The sequence below is a fragment of the Pyrus communis genome, chromosome 10, assembly GCF_041283825.1.
Source record: "Pyrus communis isolate YQ-2024b chromosome 10, ASM4128382v1, whole genome shotgun sequence".
Taxonomy (NCBI): domain Eukaryota; kingdom Viridiplantae; phylum Streptophyta; class Magnoliopsida; order Rosales; family Rosaceae; genus Pyrus; species Pyrus communis.
This window is the reverse complement of record NC_142574.1, coordinates 5,619,642-5,631,139: the sequence shown is the minus strand read 5'-3', so window position 1 is coordinate 5,631,139 and position 11,498 is coordinate 5,619,642. Positions and strand designations below refer to the sequence as shown.

The following is an 11,498-nucleotide window of genomic DNA, read 5'->3' as shown; positions in this document are numbered from 1 at the left end:
CACCTACGTGTTTCTACCGTCAAGTACATCAAGAATACAGTAAAATAGTGGCTCGTACATGTCACGAAATGACGGTCAATAATAGTCAACAATTCACTTCAATGGGCATTTTGGTCAATTCACACTTTTAAAATTTGTAAAATCGTAAAATTAAGAATGGGTTGTCACAAAGGGGATGGTAATAGGAGAGGAAAAAAAATCTGGAAAATCAAATGTATTTGGTAAAATAAAAAAAAAAAAATAAAAAAATAAAAAAAAAAAAAAAAAAGATTTTTTAAAAATTGTTGCCAGTGATAGTTGAAACGCATAGAAAAGCAGAAGCATAATCTACCATACTTCGAACAAAAATGTTTTTTTTTTTTTTTTCAAAGAATAGTGAATAGTGGCCATTTAATAAATTTTCAACTGGTAAGTATACCCTTGCATATTTTACAAACTTACAATCGTTACCCCTACATTAGTCTCTTTGATAATTATTATATCACATCCAATACCATATCTTTTTTAGGCATTTAACATATTCACAATAATTTTATATAAAAGTTTACCAAACACTCGAACACTATTTTTTTTTTGTTAAAAGTTTACAAAAACAAGTTTACCAAATACTTAACAATTTTATTTTACAACTGTTTATTCTCACAACACAACAACAATTTTTTTGAAAGCACAACACTACTAAACTAGGCCTTAAGAGCATCTCCAATGGGGGGCTTTCTCCTCCTTGAGGCTACCACATTTGTAGTTTTAATTAAAATTTTCATCCCCAATAGGCCGGAAAATTCGGCTACATTCACCACAGGGGCTAGCAACTCAATCCTTTGGTAGTAAAAAATTAGGTTACATCTAGTTCCAAAAAGTAGGGGGACACACACCAAATTGAGGGCCCAATCTTTTTTTTTTTTTTTTTTTTTGTTTTTTGTTTTTTTTTAAGTTTAGTTTTGAGTGAGCTCTATTTTTAATTCCGAAACATGATTTTAAGGGTTTAATTTTCAACCGTTTAGGATTTTGAAGGCTTATTTTTAACCATTTGTTTGATACAGAAAACATATACAAACAACGACTATTTTTTGTGTGATTGATTAGAAAAAAAAATGTAGTGCTTTGTGTTAAATTTTCTAGATTGAAAAAATTCATAAAAAGTTATGAACTTTAACATTGGTAGTTTAGAGACCTAAACCGAAAATATAAACAAATAGAGTAATGCTAGGAAGACTAAATTTGTAGACTAAATTTTGTAAACTAAATGATATGGAAGTTAATGATTAGATTATTACTTAAACGTTGATAAATGTGATAATTTCCTGTTGATGACACATCATTGAGTTTGCAAATTTAGTCTCCCTAGCATTACTCAAACAAATAACATAAATAAATTGTGGAAAGATAATCCAATACAATGGTTATTATGAAATGAAAATCTTATTTGATTTCGGAGAATGTGTCAATCAGAGAAATGAACTAACGGATGAGAATGAGATAAGATAATCAAATCCAATGGTTGTAACGAAATGCAATCTTATCTTGTTTGATTTCATAGAAACAAACCAAACGAATTAGATTGAGATAAGAAAACTTACAACAATGCATAAGTGATGAAATCTAATTATGTCAGAATTTGAATTTTTTTTGGTTAAAAAGTTCATAAATTAAAATTTAAGATAATACGTCCAAAAATCAAGTTAAGAAAAAAATAAATTTATCACATAATCAAATTAGTACATAAATAAAATATATAGCCTTATATAGAGCTCGAAAGATATAGCCCATTCTTGGGAGAGATTCTTTTTTAGAGCCCAAAAATGTCTCGGAGCTCTAAATTGGCTTTATCCATCACTTTTCTATCCCCATATATAGCCCTCGTTGGGGATGTTCTAAGCCATCCAAATTTGCATACACCCCCTAACTTTTTACTTTTACCAAACGGGCCTGTAGGCGTGGGCACTTGAAATCGAAAACCGAAACCGAAACATGAACCAAATTGAACCACACCAAACGGTTTGGTTTTGTGGTTTTGAAACGGTTTCGGTTTAAAACCAAACCGCAACGTAGGGAAACAGTTTGATTTTGATTTTGGCTTTTGAAAACTGCACCGAAACTAAACTGAAACCAAACCGCACCACAAATATTAAAAAAAAACATGATTGAAGTAGATCAATTTGTTTAATTGTTTTTTTGTGTCTTTGATTCGGTTGAGCCTTTTTTTAATACTTGTAGACTTTGTTTTATTTGCTTAGGGTGTGTAATCAAGGGCACATGAATGCCATTAGTGTCGGTTAAATTAGGGTGTGCATACTTGATTTTGTATTTATTTAATATCTGTGTGTGTGTGTGTGTGTGTGTGTGTGTGTTTTATATAGAGAGTTAAAACTTGTACCTGCGGCAGCTATGGCAAAAGCCCATTGGGGTAGCAGCCTTCAGGGGTTGGGGTCAAGTTTTTTTGTTTACGTAGTAACAGTTGGTCTTTATTGTCTTGCATATTTCGTAATTTTATATGCTGCAGATTAACTGCAGGTATTTACTGCCTTTGAGTAATATTATCAAAATGAGATGGCATTTGCTGCCTTACTGGGGTGCGATGTCCTTTGAAGGCGTGAATATGCACCTTGACTTTGCATCTAGGAAATTATTGAAAATGGTTTCAAATAAGTTTGAATTGTATATTTTTTCTTAATAATACTAATGTTATACAGGGGGAGAGAGGAAGGTAAATAGATTTTTTTTTCCTTGTGTATTTAAATGATTTGAAATCGAACCGAAAACGTTTAAAATCATACCGAATCAAACTGAACCAAATAATTTGATTTTATTTCAATTTTAACTTCAAAATCGTACCGAATCAAACTGTGCCCACCCTGATTGGCGTGAACCCAATTTCCCTTTTTATTCCCTCCATCTTTCTTCTTTTCTTTCCCGCCGTTGTATGATTTTTGGTAAGAATTGAGGACTCTGCTTTCTGAGACTGATTTGCTGAATTTCTTCTATTCACTCCGACCCTTCCATATGTAAGTCGTCTTCTTCTGCGCCCTCTCTCTATTTTCTTTCTTCCTCTTTCCTTTTCCTCCTCTTCTTCTACTCTTTTTTTTTTTTTTCTTGCAATAATTTCCGAGATTTCTTAAATACTGATTTAGGAATTAGGGTTTTAGCTGATGTTTACTCTAGCATTAAGGTTTGTGAAATTTACGTAGAGTGTATAATATCATGGTGTTTAATCGAATGTTTGAAGGGGTCTGTAAACTGAAAGTTTTGTTCATTCAGTTCAGCTGTGATGAAATATGATAGGATATTGGATTATCAAAAAAGTCATGTCATTGTGTTGGCTTTGAGGAAAGGCAATTGATGACGCTTAATGACGATTCCCGTAGTCGTAGATGCTGTCATCATCTATTTTGTGGGCAGATTTCGGGTTTTTTAGTAGTGTTACTAGATTGATCTTGGTTACAGATTGCAGCTTTTTGGTTGTGTTACTGAAATTTTATGAACTGGGACAATTTGGAAAATGTCATAAAAGCAAACTTTCTACTTGGGAAAATTGGCTTAAAAGTTCAGCCCACTCCATTTTCAAATCCGAGAGTCAAGACGTGCCTGATTAGTACCTGAAAACAAAAAGGGCGATCAAGCCAACAAGGCTCCCCGCTTTGCGAGGGTCACCGGGGGGACATCTATTGTATGCAAGCTAACCCTTGCTTTGCAAAGAGGCTGTCTTCACGACTTGAACCCGTGACCTTTTGGTCACAAAAGAGCAACCTTTCCGTTGCTCCAAGGCTCGCCCTTGTACCTTTCAAAAATATATGTGCTTGTTCTCCTACAGTATTATTAGCATTGAGCGTTCTTTTTATTTGGTCTATAATAATTTTTTTTATTTTTTATTTTTTATAGGTGGTTTGCTTATACTGTGCATTTTAGTGTGCTGAGACACTCCTGCTGTTAGTCCTTGCAAAGGCGGGACTTTTAGTTGACTCTTGCAAGTTTGAAACGTTTTCACACAGCCATGACAACATTTTCTTCTGATGATCCCATCGAACCCGCTACATTTGACCTTATTATTATTGGAACGGGTCTCCCTGGATCAGTAATTGCTACCGCAGCTTCTGCTGCCGGAAAAACTGTCCTCCAGCTTGACCCTTACAACTCTTATGGGAGTCACTTTGCCTCTCTTCATCTCAATGATTTCACCTCCTTCATACATTCCCATGCTACCCCATCCTCTACTGCCAGCACCAATATCACCCCTACAAGTATTGACCATGACTACACCGTTTTGGACCTCAAACCCCAGTTGTTATACTCCAACATCGAGATTACCACCTATGCCCCTGAAATCCTTGCAAAACATCACCCCGAAAGATTCACCATTGATCTTGGCGGGCCTAGGGTTTTCTTTTGTGCTGACAAAGCCATTGACCTTATTCTGAAATCGGGTGTATATCACAAAGTCAAGAGCATTGATGCGAACTTCATTTTTGATGGGAAAGGGCAGTTATGGAATGTTCCGGATTCTCGAGGAGCAATATTTAAAGACAAGAGCCTTAGCCTTATAGAGAAGAACAAGTTAATGAAGTTCTTTAAGCTTGTTTGGCAGCACTTGGCAGCCTCTGATGGTGGTGATGAAGGGAGTCAAAATAGTGAGAGTTCCAAAATTTTGGATGAAGATTTGGAGAGCCCCTTTGTTGACTTCTTAAAGAGAATGCAGTTGCCACACAAAATAAAATCGTATAGATCACAAACCCTGCCTCTATTTTTTATTATGAATTCTATGATTCTAATATTTTTTTTTTAATCAGAATGTTTATGTTCCTAATTGCCTCAGTAGAAGTGCTCTTAATTTTCTGGATATTTTAGTTTTTAACTTTTTACCATTGAGTGTTTGTCATTTGCAGCTTAAGCATTCATATGATACCCTTACCACTCTGCGCTGTTTTTTTTTTTTTTTTGGCAGTTTTTTAAAGAGTTGATTTATGAACTCTGTTTTGTGTTTTTCTACAAATAATTGTTTGCCTTTATGCTCTACACCTGAACAAAATATTCCTTTTTTTTTTTTTTTTTTCATTCATCTCGTTTCTCTAGGAAGGAATATAACAGCTTTATGTTCTTTCTACGTATGAAATTTATGGGTAGGCAATTTTAACATTCACCGCATCAGTTTTTCTGATTAATTATTCATTATAGTTTGTAGTCCTTCTGAAATACTTTTTTATCTTCAATATGCTGAGAATTTGTGTCATCTTTTCGTGTGTAGGATTATTCTATATGCCATTGCCATGGTAGACTATGATCAAGACAACTTGGAATTTTGTAAAAGCATACTTAAAACAAGAGAAGGGATAGAGCGCTTAGCACTCTACCAGAAATCGAGGTTGGTTACGTCCCTTCTATTTTGTACTCACCGGCTATCGTAGGATTTTTAAATTTTAGGTAGTATTATTCTAGTGATTCTTAACCTGGTTCTATATAGTATTGATACCATCAAATGTGTTCCGTTTTAGATAAACTTTGATCTGTTTGTAGATACTGGAGAGCTTTGCATGTGAACAATAGAAAACTGAAGAAATTTTACACTGTTGAATGGTCAAATTAATGATTATGAAAGATAAGCTCATCTCTCTAGAAGGGGAAACAAGTAGGAAGTTTAAATAGGTGGAGTCCCATCAAATTCATTGAAATAAAATCTGAAAAGAGAACTTTTTTTTTTTTTTTTTTTTTTTGATGTGTTATGTTTCATACATCAACTAATGGTTTCAGTATGGATCTTATCTCAATACTTACAGCGCGTATATATTTATAAGAAGCTAGGTACATTCGTATGCCCTAAATAAGTTCTCTAGGGGTTCTTCTTCTTATTAGGTTGACTAATGCACCTGAGGCTATGATTTATCCAAAATATGGTCATGGGGACTTGTCATACGCCATTTGCCGCCGTGCTGCTGTTAAAGGTTGCGTTTATGTAAGTTCAAGTGGAAGTATCTGTTACTTATTTTTCAAGGAAAAAGTATCCTACACCATTATTGGTCTGTACATACTTCTTCATTTATGTGCACGCTTATTTATTTATTTATTTATTTTTGTACCAATACATTTAGTCTTTTTCAGTACTTGCTCTTTGCTGTCTTGAAATTTTGCATGCCTCTATATTTCCCAAAGTTGTGTATCGTGTATTTTATAAAAGTACTTGATTGGGCTACCTTAATGTTTCGGATTTGAATTGGAATGGATAACCCACTGTATTAAGGAATAAATGATAGATTGTGGGCAACTTGAAGTTAGAGGATGAATTGCTAATCGCCCCTTCAAAACAAAATTATAGGTCCACCTTCAATATACCGTTTTATGAGTTACCAGTCCATTCCAATCTCGGGCACCCAATGTGCCCTTGAAGTTATGTTCATATGCACTAGGTCATACTTATGCCTAAGATATCTACCATGCAGGCTGAACGAGTTCCAGTTTCGGTACTTATGGACAAGGTATGAAATTGAGAATGGTTATGTTTGAATCTTTGGTACCTGAAAGTTGCAAACTAATTCATATTTGTAATTGGTTGAGACTTTTGCAGCACAGTGAGCAATATAAAGGTGTTAGATTATCTACAGGTCAGGATTTGTTTAGTCATCATCTAGTTTTGGACCCAACGTTCAAGTTCCCATTGCCACCAGCTTCATCTCCACCTGATCTGAGCACAAGTCTAAAAGATAATAAAGGAAAGGTGGCTAGGGGAATATGTATTACAACCAGTTCCATGAAGCCAGATATATCAAATTGTTTTCTTGTATATCCTCCTGGATGTAAGACTTTATATTGGTCATGTTACTATGATATTCTTCAAAATAACAAACATAATCCATAGCTTTTTTTTTTCTTTCTTTCTTTCCTTCGCTAGCTTTGTACCCTGAACAACGTACTTCAATCCGGGCTATCCAGATAGCTGGCAGTTCGGCTGAGGTTTGTCCAAAGGGCATGTAAGTTTATGCCAAATGTTTTATAGACAATAACGCAGCCGAAATGAAATTGGTCTTTGTTTCTGTAGTCTTGATATGGATTGCTAAGTACTTGGCACTAAGGACTTTAAGTGAGCGAAATTGGGTGGCTAACTGTTATAAATGAATATAACTCTTACGCAGTCCGGGATATTACTCTATCTCCCTTTTGGGATTGTTCACATAAATAGAGATTTCTAACGTTTACCAGGTCTCTACCATTGTGTATACTTATTGCTTACGTATTTGATTAGATATACATATGTATGCTGCCTTCATTTTTTTGAGGAATCTATTAAATTTTTCATTGTTATCTTCTCTTGTTCAGGTTTGTGTTGTACTTTTCTGCTTTATGTGATGACGCCGAACAAGGAAAAAGATCACTACATGCCGCCATGAATGCTCTTCTTACACTTCCTGTCTCTGGAAATCGTCGTGGTTCCACTGTTCACAGTGAAGATGCAGAAATAAAACCAACCTTAGTATGGAGCACGTTGTATATTCAGGAGCTGATCATGGTATGCCAATCATCTTGACCTTCATAAGTTTGCACTATTTTCTCATTAGTTCTGCTCGCATGGCGATGATGTACTTCAATAGTGATACGCCCCCACCCGCACATAGAGACACCATGATTTAGGGTCAAAATGAAAAACGAGGAACGCATATAATGTAGATTAAAGACATCTGAATAACCATATCTATCCGAGGAGTCTGCAATTACATTCATATATAGGGAGCTTCTTGTTGAAATGTGGCTGTGGACTTTGTATAATCTTGATATAGGTTTGACCTGTCATGAATTTTTTGATTCGCTTTGATTTCAGGATCAACATGAATATTTCATCTCAACTCCCATGCCAGATGGGAACCTGAACTACAATGATCTGATCGATGCAACTGCAGAGGTATATCTTTTTATTAACAACCCGTGTTTCATTATGCATAATTTCTTGTTGCCATAATCGCCTGATGTTGACCCTTATTTGGTTATTCCTACACCCTCTCTTTGGAGAACAAAATACGATGAAAATTGTAAGTTGTGTTCCCGCTGGGGGAGGGGGTTACTGTCTATCGTGGACCTCTATGGTAGAATCACGCTTTATTCCTTTGTTTTATGGCGCTCCCTGGGATCCCATCCCCCACCTTTGTGAAATACTGGTGTTGGACCAGAAGAGGGTGTTTAAACGTCTTGCCAGTTGTGTCTGAAATATGACAGCTTCCCACAAAAAAATTGGGAATGAAAGGGGGCGAAAAATGAAAAAAAAAGTAGGTTTTATAGAGTATCTGTCAATTTTTTTGTTCGTTTATCTTTCATAATCTGATATGTAAAATTCGGTTTTGATGCTTGTACTTGACAGATTTTCCATAGGATTTATCCAGATGAAGAATTCTTTCCACTGACATCCTCGGCTCGTAGTCTGGAGGATGATTGTGGCGTTGTTCTAGAGAACTAGGGCTCGTTTGGTAAGTGAATTGGATCGATCCATGTATTACTGTGCAGTACTTTACCGTATTATCTTTTTTACTTTTGATCTTTTATAAAATAAATAGTTCCCAAATTGTATATTTCAATGTAAATTTTGCACAGCCCTCATCTTTCGTAGGACGTGTTCGTTATTGATATCTATGAGCGGGTTTTAGCAAAAAGATGAGGGAGAAACTCCTTAAGATGTCGGAGAAGCGAAATATAAAAGATCACAAATTCTTTGTTTACTGACTGAATTGGATCGAAAGTAGACGAGAGTAGAATCCTGAAGCGTAATCTTTGCTTTTCTCTTCTAAACAAACGAAATTGGACATTGTATTTGATTCAATTTTCATAAATAAAGTGGGATGTGTGAGAAGCTAAAAACGGTGTATGAAAATTACTTCCCTAAGAGAAAAGTATGGTTTGTTTATCTATTAAATGACTCAACGATTTCAAATTTAGTTAATTTTTTGCATAAGATAATCTTAAAGGGTGATTTAGAAAGTAGACGGTTTCAATCATCAAACAATATTGCATGATGAGAAGGAAAGGCAAGAAGGAACAACGAGAAGATTCAAGTGAAAAGGTTGTTAGCATTCTTCTTTACATAATGTATACACGTTAGACATGACAAATCATATTCATACATGACACGAAACGATATGAAAAATTCAATATTTTGGTTAACACCTGATCATGTTTATAACAAATGGACCCGTTAACTAATGGATTGTGATTGTGTTAAAATGAACCCGTAAGTAACATGTATCTTTCTGATTATATACTATGTTAGTTATTGGGAATTATTATTGACACTCCAAAAATCTTATTCTACACTCCAAATTTTTTATATTTGGAAAGAAAAATACACTTACGAGAAGTGTAGAATGAGATTTTTGGAGTACCAATAACACTTCCCTAGTCTTTTGCCAAGTACTATTCATATCCTTCCTCACCTCTTCTTTCCCCGTTGCCTCTTGCTTCCATAAATTCAAATCAATGAGGTATTTCTTCTAACTTCTGAAAGAATTGCAAGCACTTGAGTTTTGTACACATTTTTGTTTACAACATGTTCAAACGCAGAGCCCTTGAACTCTTTTTCGAAATCTTTGCACGACTGTCTGGGAAATCACTGTTGCAGTTGAGATGCGTTTGCAAATCTTGGAACGCTTTAATCAGCAGCCCAAGTTTCTTAAACGCGCATCTTGACTGGAATGCCAGGAAAAGTGCTTGTGATTATTTACTTATCAGCACTAGCAATGCAAAGTGCTTGTCACTCTTGTGTGCTGAAACATATGTCAAGTGTTTCGATTTTGAGCTTCCTAGGGACGTGATCAGTTCCGGTTTCTCTGTTTTCGGTTCAAGCAATGGTTTGGTTTACCTATCTGATGCTACAACTGATAGTTGTACGTATCTATGGAACCCGTCAATCAGAAAAATAAAGACTTCCCAAATGCCTCGTTTGTTGCACGCAATTCGCTCTCACAACACTCGGATTTGGCTTCGATATTGGAGAAAACGATTATAAAGTCGTGACAATCGTGAGGTCTGGGTGCGGGCAGAGAGTTTCGAAGCTGAGGTTTACAGCCTTAGGTTGGATTCCTGGAGAAGAATCAGGTCATCAGTTCCCCAGGTTTCACACCATGCCTATTTGCAGGATAAATGTGCATGCTTGAATGAGGATTTCTCTCTGCGGTTCTATTGGATCTTGTCTTTTGATCTGCGCAGTGAGAGTTTTCAGATGGTGATGCTTCCTGATAGACTAGTAAACACGATCAATATGACTAGTAATGCAATTAGTATTCAAGTGTTTGAGAAATCACTTTCTTTGTTCCATCCAAGACAAGACGCGAAAGACCGGTATTGTAACATATTTGTTGTGGAAAGGGATACTTGGAAACTGATTCGCACAATTCTTCTTCCGGAAAGTAGAGAGCTTGCGTGGCCATTAGGCATTACGACGAAGGATAAAGTTCATCATGCTGCAAGAATTGAAAATTTGCAGTCCCGAGAGTTGGTTTTATATGATCCTAAATCACAACAGATTAAGGAAACTGGAATCAAACTGAGTTTCTATGGCTTGAGCAGGTACATTAACGCGTATTGGGAGAGGCTAGTTTTACTCAGCTGAATTATGATTCTCTTTCGGCCTTGTTGTATGCGTCTCATTCCAGATATTTTTTGGAATGGAATTGGAATACATTGTGTAAAACTGAAATGACATCTTAATGCATATGAAACTCGTACGTATTTAGATTCATATTCCACGTTGAAAAGCCACCAATGCCCATCCGAACCCACCAGCCAGCCAAACCATACCCTCTGCTGCTCACAAATTGGTCAAGAGAAATACAAGCGGTTGTTAATGCTGAGGAAAAGGCTAGCGTCAATTGCGTGTGACGCTTCTTCAGCCATTGATGTGTATTTGGACTCACAGTGAGTCCTACACTCATTACCAGCTGAGTAACACCATGGGAATCACAGTGGATCCGACACCCATCAATGGCTGAAACAAATTAATGTTCATTGCTAATTCATTCCTTGCCAATTGCTTATTTCCTCTTAAACTTTTTGCCCTTTTCTGGTGGGTTAACCAAGGCACAATTTCAGCATCAGTTTTCAATTAGCAACGGAGGGTAACGACTCTGGCACTCATCGTTGACTGCACAACTTGACGGAACAAAAAACATGTAGATCTCTACCAGCAGTATAAGAGCACTCAAAGAAAAAGAACTGCTCATCGAAAATCAGATGAATTTGAATTCCCGTCAAGCCTGCACAAGAAAACATGTTTTGATGCTGCGATACAAGGTTGCTGCATAGAGCTAAGCTCATATTCAACTATTATTCATCTTACACAGGAAAAAAAACAGAAGGATCTGATTGGATTATCGACCATACCAGCAATGCTCCCTCCAGGGTGTGAGTACAGGGCATCAGAGATAACCCGAGGAACAATAGAAACAATACTTTGTGCATCTGCTTGACAGAAAGAAAGAATGAGACATAAGCAAATATTCGAAATCAGAACTAAAAAGATAAATACATTCCTC

General features: G+C 36.0%; 2 protein-coding genes across 2 annotated transcripts; both read left to right on the top strand.

Moving 5' to 3' along the window:
* The first annotated feature begins 2,866 nt into the window (after positions 1 to 2,866).
* On the top strand, positions 2,867 to 8,690 carry LOC137728829 (rab escort protein 1). The gene is made up of 10 exons (XM_068467602.2): positions 2,867 to 3,005; positions 3,880 to 4,713; positions 5,240 to 5,356; positions 5,845 to 5,944; positions 6,429 to 6,464; positions 6,554 to 6,782; positions 6,878 to 6,956; positions 7,303 to 7,492; positions 7,802 to 7,882; positions 8,336 to 8,690. The coding sequence occupies exons 2-10, from the start codon at positions 3,992 to 3,994 to the stop codon at positions 8,429 to 8,431; spliced, it is 1,650 nt and encodes a 549-aa protein (XP_068323703.2). The 5' UTR covers positions 2,867 to 3,005; positions 3,880 to 3,991; the 3' UTR covers positions 8,432 to 8,690.
* Positions 8,691 to 9,514: 824 nt separating this feature from the next.
* Positions 9,515 to 10,576, top strand: LOC148693419 (F-box protein CPR1-like). Its single transcript, XM_088678011.1, has 2 exons — positions 9,515 to 9,855; positions 9,976 to 10,576. The coding sequence occupies exons 1-2, from the start codon at positions 9,515 to 9,517 to the stop codon at positions 10,574 to 10,576; spliced, it is 942 nt and encodes a 313-aa protein (XP_088534137.1).
* The last annotated feature ends 922 nt before the right edge of the window (positions 10,577 to 11,498 follow it).

Excerpts from the sequence above, each read along its gene's own strand:
- LOC137728829 (XM_068467602.2), top strand. The coding sequence starts at position 3,992 with ATGACAACATTTTCTTCTGATGATCCCATCGAACCCGCTACATTTGAC. Across the intron at positions 5,945-6,428 it reads CTGTTAAAGGTTGCGTTTAT|GCTGAACGAGTTCCAGTTTC; the intron begins GTAAGTTCAAGT and ends TCTACCATGCAG. Across the intron at positions 6,783-6,877 it reads TCTTGTATATCCTCCTGGAT|CTTTGTACCCTGAACAACGT; the intron begins GTAAGACTTTAT and ends TTCCTTCGCTAG.
- LOC148693419 (XM_088678011.1), top strand. The coding sequence starts at position 9,515 with ATGTTCAAACGCAGAGCCCTTGAACTCTTTTTCGAAATCTTTGCACGA. Across the intron at positions 9,856-9,975 it reads GCTACAACTGATAGTTGTAC|TCGTGACAATCGTGAGGTCT; the intron begins GTATCTATGGAA and ends ACGATTATAAAG.